General features: G+C 42.0%; 1 protein-coding gene across 5 annotated transcripts in view; it reads left to right on the top strand.

Moving 5' to 3' along the window:
* LOC119655307 (protein timeless) overlaps window positions 1–13,728 on the top strand; it is a 130,596-nt gene extending 116,868 nt beyond the window's left edge. For 4 of the 5 annotated variants that reach the window (XM_038061173.1, XM_038061148.1, XM_038061140.1 and 1 more), the window contains 2 exons: window positions 3,429–3,668; window positions 12,493–13,728. In XM_038061173.1, the coding sequence (XP_037917101.1) occupies window positions 3,429–3,668; window positions 12,493–12,586 (334 nt within the window). In that variant the 3' untranslated portion in view covers window positions 12,587–13,728. The remainder of the gene's footprint in view (window positions 1–3,428; window positions 3,669–12,492) is intronic. The other variant, XM_038061157.1, reaches the window with a different exon arrangement.
* Window positions 13,729–14,493: the final 765 nt, after the last annotated feature.

Below are 14,493 nucleotides of genomic sequence, written 5' to 3'. Positions count from 1 at the left end.
AGGCAGCTTTTAGGGATATCGAATTGGTGGACCTCGGCGCAAAACCGGGATGTCTGGAGTTCGTTATTAAGGCAGGCCTAAACCGGATACCGGTTGTTGCGCCGTTGATGATGCTAAAGTAGGCTCTAAACCAGAATAGGTTTGGAGGGGTGTCTTGCGTATTGGATAATGTTCATGCTAACAACTAGGATAATTCAATCAACGCTATAGGGTGGCGCAATCTCTCTGGTCGTTTGGTTGATAGTGTGTGTGTGTGTGTATGGTGGGGAGAAGTTACAGCTTCTGAGCATTCAGGCCATGTTGGCCCATTGTACTCGCCTCTCCGTCTAACGGAATATTCCGGATTCGTTAACGTATCGCAGGATTTCCGTTAGTGGATGTGATGCTACCCGTCGCAATTGGAGAACATCGGCACCAAAGATCTGGTGCCTGATGCGTCCATAGGCGGGGCATTCACATAGGAAATGTTCCGTGGATTCCGCTTCCTCATTACAGGAGGGACACTTATCATCTTCGGTAATTCCTATTCTGAACATATGCCCAGTGAATTATGGCCTGTCAGAATGCCCACAATACACCTGCAAGTCCTCCTGCTTTTCGACAGGATAAACTTTGCGGTACTTATGTTCGGTTCTGGCAGGAAAAGTTTGGTGTGTCGAGCAGCATTTAGGCTCTGCCACCTGTCATTATGGGAAACTTGTTCCCAGTTTTTGAAAACAGATTTAGCCAATGCTACTGATACACCAAATGCTGGCTCCGTTCCCGGCATAGGGGAGATTGACCCCTCTTTCGCGGAAGCATCCGAGATTTCATTTCCCTCTATGCCACAGTGACCAGGTACCCAGAGTAGTTCCACCGTATGGAATCTAGACATAGAGTTCAAACGGTTTCTGCATTCCTGAACGATTTTCGAGGCGATCAAAGGACTGCTCAATGCCCTCAATGCAGTTTGATGGTCACTGCAGATTGCGATGCGCCTGCCCTTCAACCGCTCGTCAATCACCCAGTTCGCCACCCTTAGGATCGCATAAACTTCGGTTTGAAAAGCCGTTGCATATTGTCTCAAAGGAAAAACCCACTTCTCGTTTTTATTCGAGAGGTAGACTCCGGCTCCAGAACCCTCTTCTGTTTTTGAGCCATCGGTGTAGAAGACTTCCGTATATCCCGCCACGGATTCCTCTGGGTCTTCCCAGTTCTCTCTACGCTTCAGGGTAACTTCATATCTTCTACCAAACAGATGTATGTGGACACGAGAATCGGAAGGCATTGTAAGAACTGGATTCAGTCCTCCCAGTAACTCTTCCAATGCTTTGTGCCCCCTCTCATCCGTTGTTTCTCCATAGATCTAATCGAATTAGTCTATGAGCTGCTCTCATTGCAGTGCTTTGAATAAGTATATCCAGGGGCTGCAATTTGAGTAGTGCATTCAGAGCTGCGCCGGATGTCGTGCTCATGGCATCAGTGATACCCAGACACACAGTTCTTTGCAGTGCGGCTAGTTTACGGTGAAAACCTTTTTGTCTCACCTTAACCCACCACACTACCGATGCATATACGAGCATCGGACCAATGTTGGCAACGTATATCCACATTACCACATGAGGCCTGAGTCCCCATGTCGAGGTCCGTCTGCATAGCCCATAAGCTGTGAGAGCTCGTTTCATCTTTACCTCTACATGTTTGTTCCAAAGAAGTTTTTTATCTAGAGTGACTCCCAGATACTTCACTTCTTCGGAGAGTTGAAGGGTAGTATCCCTCATCTCAGGGAGGCAAAGTCCATCCAGTTTTCTCCTTTTTGTGAATAAAACCATTGTGATTTTATTTGGATTAACTGACAGACCATGTCTAAGGTACCAGCTGTCTATCAAATCAACGGCACGTTGTATATTCCTACACACCGTTCCAAGATCCCGATCAACAGCAAGTACAGCCACGTTATCAGCATAAGCTTGAGCGTGTATTGGCAAATTTTGCAGTTCGCATAGTAGTGAGTCGATCAGCATACTCCACAGAAGTGGCGAAAGCACACCTCCTTGGGGGCAGCCCTTCGTTGCTTCTGCAGTCAGATAGCGATCGACCCCTACCGCAACGCACAGCAATCTTTGCGTTAGCATAGCATGGATCCACTTAATTAAAGCATCATCAACACTATGCCCTCTGGCGGCATCGCAAAGTTTTTGAAAAGGCGCACAGCCAAAAGCCCCTTCAATGTCTACGAACACCCCCATCGCGTACTCACCATTCAAAGTTGCATCCTCTATCTTTGTGACCAAAGAATGAAGGGCAGACTCACAGGACTTTCCACGTTGGTAAGCATGTTGGTTTTCACTAAGTGGGTGTGACCTAAGTGCGTTTCCACGAATGTGACGCTCTACCAGTCTCTCCAAACCTTTCAGCAAGAATGAAGTCAAGCTTGGTTGATAGTAGTGGATTGGGACAGTTGGACAGTGAAGCCCTACGGCCATATTAACACCTTTGATGAAATACTCCGTGAACTCCTTGCATTTCCAACGGATTACGCCTCACGCTTACTGAGCTTCAAGAGGAATTTTCCGGTGGGTTTTCCAACCAGGCCAGAGTGGGAAACCGGCGACGTATTGGAAGGGTATGACACACTGTTCTGCACCGGCGGAGCAAGAATGGTCTGTGGAGTCGGTGTGGTGGCTTATTCAGATACATAAAATGTCGCCGAGTGGTAGGTTAGTGTATTCTAGGTGGAGGTACTGGTGATACCTCCTGCGCTGTATAGGCTTCGGTTTCCCGGCGATAGGAACAAAGAGGAGAATTAGCGGGCCGATGTAACCGCCAAGTTGAGCTCTATTCTTGATACTCCCTATGGGGGTTGCATTCTGCGTCCCGATGGTGATTGTTCTGCGTGAAGTCGAAGAGGATTTGACCATGTTATAACAGACGCGTGCAAATGCATGCAGAATTACGGCGGCCTCTACGAGGCACTCCTGTTAGCCTCGACATAACGAACAATTCGCATTGTTGAAATTGCAGAGAATAGTGGGAAACCTTCAGCCACCTCCTATGCGATTGCTTAACTCTAGCTAGTTTCAGGCTGCGAGCACTAGTTAAAAAATGCATTGGGAACTGCAAGATATCTCTAGTTGTAGGGTGAAGAGCGGCGGCTGTCCTTCGTAAATGCTAATGGCTGGGTCTGAAGATCTGAGCCAAAGAACCCTCTTCGTAGTGCTAGTCATGTTATCAGCTTTACAAGTTAGTACGAAATTCCATCCAATTCCAAAGCTCTCAGGATAGCTAATTCATCTAGAGATCTCATTTTATTGCACCTACATAATTGGAGATATTTTGATGATGATGAAGCGTAAATGAAATTTAATATTCACTCAAATTTCAAGGATTAGTTTAAAATTATGAAAATTTATTGAAATGGTTACGTTTGAATTTGTTCTCTATTCCAGCAGGCTTGAAAGTTCATCACCAGTCAGCATCTCACCCATGGATTCTTCATTGCTTTTGTGTCAGCCATCTACATCTAAAGTATGCCAATCTCGGGGGCCAAGCTGTGACCCCATTGACGAGGATGCAGTTATGCAATCAGCAGATAGTTCAGATGAAAGCGGTCTTCAGAAGAGGAAAGACTGCCTCGAAGATAAGTACAAAACAATGATTGCTGAAGTGTATGAAACTGAGGACATTAGGTGAGTAATGGGAGTTGAATTCGACACTCATGTAGTGTGCTTACTGTAGGCCTAAGTTTGTGCGAATTCTTGTTGTTTCTTTGGTTTCCCGATCGAATAGATACAAGTATTTAGGTAGATTATAATATTGCAAATGGTACTTGTTTATAACCCAGCAAAACACCATCCTAAGTGATTTTTAACTTGTCACTGAACCGTTTCCAATTACCCAAATTTTCGTGTACAAGAAGTCCTTTAAGTCATCGGCATATCAAACATCAAACGCTTTCTGATAACTGGCAGTTTTGGGTCAACACTTTCACACATCATGCAGATATTCGTAGTAAGATTTATATGCTCGTGTGTTTGTTATAATATTAATGAGCTCAACCCCAACGCCTTGACTTGGCTGCACCGCGATGATTAAACTGGTCATGTCATAATAATTATGTCCATTTTTCTGTCTCATATTTTTTTATTTCTAATAATTGATTGCATAGAAAAATAAACGTGTTATTTCTTTCACTCTACATATAAATTTCATGTTAATTATGACCATATGCGCTCCGAATTTTTCATTGATTCATTCACGAACTGACATTGTTATGTTAAAGATAACAATCCGAACTGACTATTTAAATATAGCAAATGGGATGACTTGCGTTATCGATAATTATAACGTTTACCAAGTCGTTTTATGATTTCACTTTGTTGAACGAAGTATTTATATCTGATTTACAAAGTCGATCCTACGGCAAGGTTTCTATAGGTATATATCTAAATCTTTTTTTGAAAGTATCACTTTGCTGAAAAGTAGTGCTTGGTTTCAAATGCACCCGCTACCATTGATTTTTTCTCGGCAATAAAGTCATGATTTCCGTTTTCTAGATTGTAACTAGATATCTATGAAATGTGGCTGCTACTGGTTAGATTTGTGCAGTGATATGTAAGTGCTTCTGGGAGGTGTAGAAAGGTTACTAAGGTCATCAACTACAATTGTTTACTGTGCAGGCAGTCACCGGGTTTATAAATCTATAAGTGAAGAAATGGTCTGAATTATTGTTTATGATTATGAAATATTGCACAGTTGAAAGGTTATCTTTCCTTTCAAAATCACTAGACCTTCGCTACTGATCCCTAAGTTAACGAAAGCCGATCTCATTTTGTTCTATTTCTGAACAAATACAAGAGAAAATGGTATATCTACCAAGCAACCAACGATACAACGAAGAACTCAGCTCCATTTATTCCAAAAAGTGTCGAACTTAGACCACATTTTAGGCTTTTTCTTTTGTTGGCCTCTCCGACCAGGTAATTAATACTTTTATTTCTTTAATTGAATTTTACAAGATCCGTCAATGACTTTAGATTGTACTTTGTAATCAAAATTAATTGGGGCATTGAATGAAAACACTCCTATGCTTGCACTTGAGTCCCAGACAACTTTTTTGCTATTTTTATATTTTGTTGTTCATTTTTTATATACCTGGTTGCCAATGGAGCATAGCACGTCACCCACGCACCTTCACTACCGGTTTGCCGAAATATACTTCAACTCTCTTCAGGTCTTCCGAGGAAGCCAGATACAATTTGCCGGAAAGACAATGATGATGAAACGTTCAATATTTGGCTAGACCTAAGAAAGGTTCCAATTGTACCGTTTTTAAGGTTTTGTGTAAAACAAAACCTTATTAAAATCGATTCACTGTTTTTCTTTCTGTCTGTCACACGCACTTTTCTCCAAAACGGCTAAACCGATCTGAACGGAATTTGGTGTTCAGATGGGAACTATGAAATCCATCATAAATTTAGGTGGAGTTTAAAGGGGGGCTTCCCATACATGCAAAGGGGAGATTTAAACAAATTTTCAACGGATGTAATCGCGTAGGGTATCAGTAGTAGTAGTACTTTCCGAAACTGACATTAGTTTTGGCATGAATTGCAAAGTGCGCGAAAAGGGATTCAAAATGTAAAAATTAAAGTGAGACAGGACTCATTTTCGGAAACTACCCAACCCAAAAATACGAAAAAAAAACAGGAAAGTACGCTTAGATGAAATCTAGTCCTCAAAATATGTTTCATTCTGATATCTGCTAAAATATACTTACTAATAATATATTACCAACTTTTAGAAATTGACTAAAAACCCCCCTTAAGTTCATCCTAGGAGTACTGAATTTGCACCGGCATAGAGGACAGTCTCTTGCATACATATGGCAAGTTTTATGGAAATCCGACTATTAATGTCAAAGTTAACGCAGTTCAAACTTTTCAACAATTTCAAGCGAATTTACCGCATCCTAAGCCTTGTATTCGAATGAAATATTAAAATTCCATTCATGAAGAATCTACTTCTCCCCAGCCCCTTTTAAGGTTATGTTTGAAACAAAACCTTTTTCGAATCGAGTCAATGTCTGGCTTTTTTTTTTTTATGGATGGAGGTGGAAATCTTAGAAAGACACTGCCGCGCTAGGTTGCAGCAGCGTGTGGGATTCTCACCCACTAAAACCACTGCCACTTTCACCTTCTTCCTTCCCCGCGGAACCGCGGCAAAGCATTACTTCGCGGGGTGGAAGTAATGCTAAGCGACCAAGCTTTCCGCTCTTCGGGTCCTCCTTGCGCGCTCCGCTTTTCCACGTTCCTCTTGTATACTTTTGTTTGCGGAGTTTACCGTACACCAGTTTCCCTTCGACTTTAACATTTCTCCGACGATGTTCTGCGGGCTTAGGTTGGTTCTCAGGGGATCTTCTAGGTTCCTCCTCTCTGCAAAAAATCGTGGACAGTCGAACATAACATGCTCCGAGTCCTCAGGTGTGCAACCACATTCAGGACAAAAGGGAAAATCATTCAGCCTGAATTGGTGCAGATACTTCCTGTAACCACCATGTCCTGACAGGAATTGTGTCAGATGGTAGTTAATCTCGCCCTGTCGCCGCTGGATCCACTCCTCAATACGGGTAATCAAAGTGCATGTCCACCGACCCCTCTGCGAGTCGTCCCCCCCGTTGCAGCCACTTCTTCAGCGACTCCTGCCTTGCCGCCTTTCGATATTCTGCATCTTTTTCAGGAGGATCCATTTTCCTTTTCTCGTACAGATAGCGTGTCTCACTTGTCAGAATGTCTATCGGGATCATTCCCGCAATAACTTACGCTGCGTCGCCTGATATTGTTCTGAAGGTGCTGCACACCCTTAACGCTACTAAGCGGTAAGTTATATTTACCCTCCTACGATTACTCTCACACGCTAGTGCTTCCTCCCAAACTGGTGTCGCGTATAATAGCGTGGAGCGAACCACTCCGGACACAAGTAATCTGTGACTGTATCTTGGGCCTCCAATGTTAGGTAGGCATCATTCGCGCTAATGATACGCTGGTATTTGCCGCTTTCTCACAGGCGTAGTCCAGGTGTCCGACTTGTGAGAAATTGAACTCTCTTCCGCTAAAGCAGTAGAGTTTTCATCTGATCAGGTACCCAGAGTGGTTTCATCGCGTTGAATTAAGATATAGAGTTCAAACAATTTCTACGTTCCTGAATAATTTGTAAAGTGATCAAGGGACTGCTGAATGTTCTCAACCCAGTTTGGATATTGCTGTTGATTGTGATGCGCATGTTCTTCAGCCGATCGTCAATCACCCAGGTTGTCGCTCTTAGAATCGCATGTACTTCAGTCTGAATTATATATGGTTGTCATTCACCCTTTCGTGTCCGGATAGCTGAGTGGTTAGAGGACAAGGCTGTCATCCGAAAGGTTGCAGTTCAAATCTCACTGGTCACAGTTGGATTTGTATCGTGATTTGACGTCGGATATCAGTCGACTCAGCTGTGAATGAGTACGTGAGTCAAATCAGGGTAAAAATATCGGGCGAGCAAAATGCTGACCACATTGCCTCCTACAGGGTATTGTAATCCTGTAGTGTACCGTTACGGTCTTGAATGAAGTGCTCTAACACACTTCAAGGCCCTGATCCAATATAGATTGTTGTGCCAACGATTATTATTATTATTAATCACCCTTTTGTGGGGTATAGTGTATTAACCATATTGATGTGCCACACTTTGCGGTTACCTGAAATTCTTTTCAGGTCCCCTACGATTTCTTGAGATCCACGCACTCTTTCTCTATTGTTTTGCATCAAGTGTCCTTGGGACGACCCACTTGTCGGACATTTTGGGAGAGTGGATTCCATTGCATAGCGTAGTCCAAAATGCAATTGTCTCCCCTCTTTAATGTGTGACTTATGCACTGCTGTTTTCGCCTTCCGATCACAGTACGCACGAGTGCCAGGCCTGTGCGTCGAACAAGTCCTTCAGGTCAGCGTTCTCGCATGATACGACGCAGGCAGGTGTCCACAAAGGCTTGGAGCTTTTGAGTAACAATGGGGTTCACTTTCCATGTGCTACTCCCATATAGCAACACAGAAAGAACACTAGCACAGTACAGTCTCAACTTGATTTTAATTTTGAGATAACTGCAACATCCAGTTCGATGCCACCGTCGACAGAAACCACGCTTCCTAGATATACTAATTGATGGATGCTTTCGACCCTTCAAATTGAGAATCTTGCTTTTTTTGTGTTTATCTTTAGTCCAACTCTAATTGCCCCTCTCTCCAAATCCTGAGTCATTTGGCTAAGGTCCATGACTCGGTAAGAGAGCAAACAGATTTCATCAGCGTAGACAGCATTGAATTCCTACACGTTCTCCGGACAAGACAGTATCAAAAGCGTCACCGATAACAAGAGGAAATAATATCGGTGACATGATGCAACCATTTTGCGCCATCATATATTCCTCTGATAATGGCTATTAGTTTCTCCGGAATGTCCTCCTACGTAGAGCAATTCAGATACACTGCCAGCTCACGCTATCGAAAGCTTTCTCGAAATTGATGAAAAACGGGTGCAGCGAAGATCTAAACTCCGCGCACTGTTCCAAAATGATTCGTAGGGTGTTGATGTGCTGCATGCAGGAGGATCTAGAGTGAAGACCAGGCTGCTTCCTGCCGATCAAGCTGATCCGTTTCATTATTATTTCAGCTATTATCTTTACGACGGCAGGGTGCATGCAGTTGCTCTCTCTCCACCAATTATCACACTCAAAATGGGAGACTTTCTTTGGAATCTTTACGATCATTTTCTTCTCCCACTCTCTGGGAAAGGTCTCTCCCAATATTTCCATATGAGGGGAAGCAGCAGATCTGCAGTAATTGCAGGTGCAATTATAAATAATTCTGCGGGGAGACCGTCAAATCCAGCGGCTTTACTCCGTTTAAATTCATTGCTGAGCGAAATATTACGGTAACTGGTCATTCCATCGGCAAAAGGAGGACCTTTACCAGATGTGATACGGTTAAGAACCGTGGCGAAGTGTTTTTCCACCTCTGCAGTTGCGCGTCATTGTGGTTCATGGAACCATCGAAAGATTTGCAACACAGAGCAAAGATTTCTGAGATAATTGCGTTCTGCGGTAGCTTCCTTGACTAGCGGAACAGTAGATTCTCTCTTGTCACGGCGCCCACTACGCTGAGCTTCTTAGGATTTCGGCTGGTATTGGCGTTTGAGTGTGCCACTTCCGCCATCAATCGTAACGGTCCATAGGGGATTACTCAGTGTCTCTGCCGTCCGATCTGTAAGATAGTTCTCCTACTGTCGTGCCTCTCTTGTTATGCAAATCCAGAGGGTAACTCCCAAATCTATTGCTGATCGCGAAGTGGTGGATTTGATTGCTCGTACGGTGTTGGCCAGTTTAAATTCAACTAACCTTATGGTAGGCTCTGCACTCGAACTATGTGCCACCAATGACGAGGCGGTGTAAGTTGCAGAAATCCACCATACAATCGAGCGAGGTGATCGGAATGTCATCTTTAAGAAGCCCCCCCTGAACTGCGTGTAATTGCTCGTAGAAAGCATCCTTCTCCAATATCGGAAATCTCCGTTGGCGCATAGCATTATACAATTGTACTGCTCCTTACCCTGAGCTAGAATCTTGCGGTTAGAAGTCTTTCAGAAACTGGCTCCCAGATTAAGAGAGCGCGCATTTCAGAAGCCGTCAAAAGCAACCTAACACCAGATTCGCATCTGCTAATACTTGACTGTCCAGAGTACAAAAGCACATTGCCGCAAGAGGATCCAGTTTATATAGTTCGAATTCCCGCTCAAGTTGATGAAAGCGAGCGTTCTGAGGACCCTCGCTATTATTCCAGAAATCAATCATAATCCGTTTTTGATAGCCAAAGATCTTTGACGTGAAGCCAGTTCCTATCCGAGACGGTGTTGACGCTTCGATAGCAATAAAGTTTCAAAATGTGCAGGTTGGTAACCCACAAATTTCTGTCCCTTTTAGTCTCAACTCACAGGGTAGGTAGACCCATATCTACAACCTCGTTCTGCTTCGGTGTAGAAAACTTCCACGCATTTGTTCTTCCCATAATGTCAACATCTTCAGCGTAGGCCAGTAGTTGGGTAGACTTGAAGAGGATGGTGCCTCTTGCATTTACGTCTGCATCGCGGATCGCTTTTACCAGGGCCAGATTAAAGAGATATTGAATGGTCATGGTCAATCTGGTTGAAAGTGGTCCCGTCTGGAGAGGCCCACATATGTTTGTGGACCACATTCCGTGCAAACCAGGTACTTCCAACAACCATTTCCTGCGATACTTCTAATTAAATAATTCGCAGTCCGTTCTCATTTGTAATTTGATGTAGGCTATGGGAGCCGACGTCTCGTCTGAATACGGGCACCGTCCCTACTTGACTATTGAAATCTCCAAGTATAATTTTAATATCATACTTGGGACAAGCTTCGAAGGTCCGCTCAACTGCCTCGTAGAGGATATCCTTCTCCGACTCTGCAGTCTCCTCTGTAGGGGCGTGAACGTTTATGAGGCTTATATTTCTAAATTTGCCTCGCAAACGCAGAGTGCATAGCCTTTCGCTTACATTTTCAAAGCCGATAACAGCAGGTTTCATATTTTAGATGATTAAGAAACCTAATCCAAGCACATGGTTTACCATTGGAACAGGGTATCGGCTAGCTGCTGAGCAGCATTCGGTCTGTACAGGGAGCGCACGTTCCATGAGAAAACGCGCAAATTGTTATTCCGTTGTCGTTTCCGGACTCGTCGTTGTGTTGTCAGTCCAGCCCGAGGCTCCTTTTATGGCTTCGTAACAAGGGTTGTCAGCCCTAACCAACCCCCAACCTGGAGGGCCAGTTTGTACAATTTGTCCCGTTTTTAGGCGCAGGAGACGCACCTTCATCCTTCTCCGTCTGCAGCTTTTCGTTAAGAAAAAACTCCCAGCGGTCACCCCGTGGAGGTGGAGATAGGGTTTGGTAGTAGAGCTGTTGGTGGTGGTTCAGTAGGCGTTTTATACTCCATCGTGGGTACCAATCCACGTTTCGCCCTTGGACTTATACTACCCTTTGACTCCCTCCGTACCTTAGCATACCACAAGAGTTTGCCATTTTTATGTTCGTTTTAAGACGTTTTGTAGGTTCAAAATTTTCTAGACTTCTAGGATTTTACGGCTATATGATGAAAGATATTATCGCCCGAACTTCTGGGGGGGTCCTTTCTACCAGTGTCTGAAGTGAACACAGCCGTCCTTATTACGTACATAGTAAAATATATCCAATGTTATAACTTCCGTCCTGAAAATAAGTTCATAGAGGTAAAGGTATCAATTGGTGGATAATTCAAATATCTTATTTATTTTATTCCACAGTGCGCTACGCAAAGAAAGGACTTCATAAGGAAACAAACCGATTAAAGCCTAAAAGCGTAATTAGTGGGCAGAGTTGGAGCCTATACCGGGAAGCGCTTGTAGAAGCGTTTAACAGAGAAGAAATCTTCTTGCATCAAATGGGGACTACCTTAAAGGAGAGTCTAAACATTCACAAATAAATGAATATCTACCATTTTATGTGAAAATTTCTGACACTTCATTTTCCTACCCCGACTTGCCTAATTATTATTCAAATCCAAATACCCAATAACAAAGGTTCTGTTGTATAAATCTGGTTTTCTTAAATGGTTTCATGATAATTAGTTTGTTATTCAATTGATTACTATATTTTTGACAGACCTTTTTAGATATGCGTTATAACATTCTGTCCGACAAATAAAATCCTTCATAAATTTGACCGGTAACTGGCAATAGGATATTTCAAAACGTTTGAGTAAAATTTGCAAATTTATTTTTGCCAGAAAGGCCTTCTTTCTGCTGCAATTATTGCTCGCGGCATTTTTATATAACATCGAAATTAATGCGATTTCTTCTCATGCTTGTGTTATGCTTAAAACTCTGATGCATATCGCAGAAACAATGATACATATTCATTAATATCAACCTTGTTACGTCCAAATATTTCGCTACAGGCTTGAGACTCTCAAGATATAATGCATTTCGATTATTGCAATTAACCCGAACGTCACATAAATCGGTTATTCAACCGCATCTATCCATCTCTCAGTCCCTCAGTCAACCCGCCGACCGGCAGGTATAACAATGTAGCCAGACTGCTGAACTGTTCACGAAAGTGCTATTATAATGCTCAGCGGTAATCGAGTTGAAGTTCATTAACAAAGTTACCTAATATCATCAGGTGTTATGTCTGCGCAGAGTTTGTTGAGCCCACACGGTCAGAAGATCAGCGAAATCGGAGCTGCATAGTGTGGTCCAGCGCATTGCGACGAGGCTCTTGCTATTGTTATCGTCAATTATTTCAATTAAGCAAATAGGTTTCTGCATGCTATTTAGATGTAGGTTTCCGATAGGTCAGCACGCTTTCAGTCAAGCTAGACAGGTCAGCCACTTGGATGTAAACCATTTCTTTCTTCTTTGCAGTAATTGTGAAACAGCCTCAGTTGCTTCAGACCTAACGCGAATGTATGTCAGCGACGAAGAGGATAAGACGAGCATTGGGACCCATTTTTTATAAGTCAGCAAGTCAACAAATTTCTGTTCTGAACCACGTATCCTGACGAGCGGAGTAACACAAAGTTCAAATACCACAACTGAAGTCAGTACAAAAGGCATTCTCCCCTTACGGCTTAACGAAGCAACTAAATTTTATATCCTGAATTTCCTATAAACTTACTTATAGCCCAAAAGGCTGAGAACGAGGATACTAACTCAATTTTCGGGGTTAAAATTCATTACCCTGTAAAGAAGATGTAACCAGAAAATTGCAAAAGCATAAGCTTTTGCGTTTTCGCTAAAAGATGTGATAAAGCTACTTCGATCTGTAACAATTACAAAAATTAGGAAAGCATCCAAAATTTCTTCTTAAAGAAGAGAAAGAATATTTATTTATTAACTAATTATCAAATTTAAAATTGACAACTGCCTTAGAAGAGAAAATTAATTAGTAGTCACGTTACAAAGGCTTCATCGCGACGAAAGTGAGAATGTGAGAATTTTCAGGATACTTAGGAACAGATTTTCTACGCAACTTTCCAAATTGGCTTTCATTGACATTAGAAATTACAAGCAAAGATACCACTAACTTAGAGAAAATTAATTAGACTTAAGAGTCTAGTTAAAAGAAAAATATTTATTTAAATTATGAAAGGAATTTTTAAAAAATATTTAATATTAGATAAACAATGAAAAATTCTTCCTTGTAATCCAAATTTACTTGTTGGCTTCAAAATGTACCGAGATTGCCAAAAAAAAGTTAACAGAAACCTCAAAAAATTAATAACGATCTTTGGTGAATCAAAGACATTTACAGAAATATCTTGATTTGTTTTTCATGTTATGTGTCAAATTTATATCCTCGGCGTATAATATACTTTAAACACAGTAAAATAGATATCCCAGAAAAAAATCTAAAAAGGAAAACTCTGTAAAACGAACAAACAATTATTGATAGATAAAATTAAAAGTAATATATTTACATGTATTGATATATTTTAAGATGAATGATATTTTGAAATAATGCGAATTTGACTTACATACATATATATGTTAATATTTACCTGTTAGAAGCTAAGATAAAAGTCTTTATATTTACAAAATGTTGTTTAAGGAAAAAGCTGGATGATACCAATTTTAGAAAAATATACATGATAAATTGAGTTTTGGCGTTTGTCTTTTCCTTTTCTATTTTCAATGAGTTTTTTTTGGAATAGGGTGGGTGAATCAATGCATAACTGAGTGTTGGACATCTGAGTACTAACTAGACATATCCTTCTCATCACATCAGGGATTTCTTTCACCAACGAGCAGGCGGAGAGGAGGAGCGGTCCTATTGAACATCTTCTCCAGGAGAAAAAAATCCGAACGTAATTCTTCAACTCCATCTCTCTGATAATGTTGCTCGGAGAGAGCTCTTCTGTGTTTACTTAAAGTTCCTGCAGAATCTAAACTAACCTTCCGCAAAAAAAGGAGGTTTGCTGAGCGTCATCCTGTATCCCATTGTAGAACACACAGTGAATAGATCCCGCCTTCCCAATATGGTTCAATTACGGCCGAAAGCTTTCACATCTGTTTAAAATCCAAAGGACCAAAGTTCCCGATGACCCCCGTAGCTCATTTGCCCTTTACTCGTTTTGGAAAATAGTTACCGATCATTTGGTATATGTCATCGTTCTTCACGAGCAAGCACTTCTTTTGAGTGCTGTCTCTTGTGCTCATAGATGACCTTTCGTTCCTCAGCAAGAAGACAATACGGCAAGCAGACTCCACCGAGAAAGTTTTTCTTTACCTGGGCAAGTTCCCTCTTTTCCGAAAGTATCAGCGCATACCTCCTCACCGTAGACCATAACGGACTACGTGACATTAAAGACAAGGAGTATATTGCTAAGGGGCTTCAAAAAAAAAAATCATTTTCTATTTTTAAAT

This window comes from Hermetia illucens, chromosome 1 (genome assembly GCF_905115235.1).
Source record: "Hermetia illucens chromosome 1, iHerIll2.2.curated.20191125, whole genome shotgun sequence".
NCBI lineage: Eukaryota > Metazoa > Arthropoda > Insecta > Diptera > Stratiomyidae > Hermetia > Hermetia illucens.
Note: the sequence above shows the minus strand (reverse complement) of the source record. Positions and strands in the feature narration are given on the sequence as shown.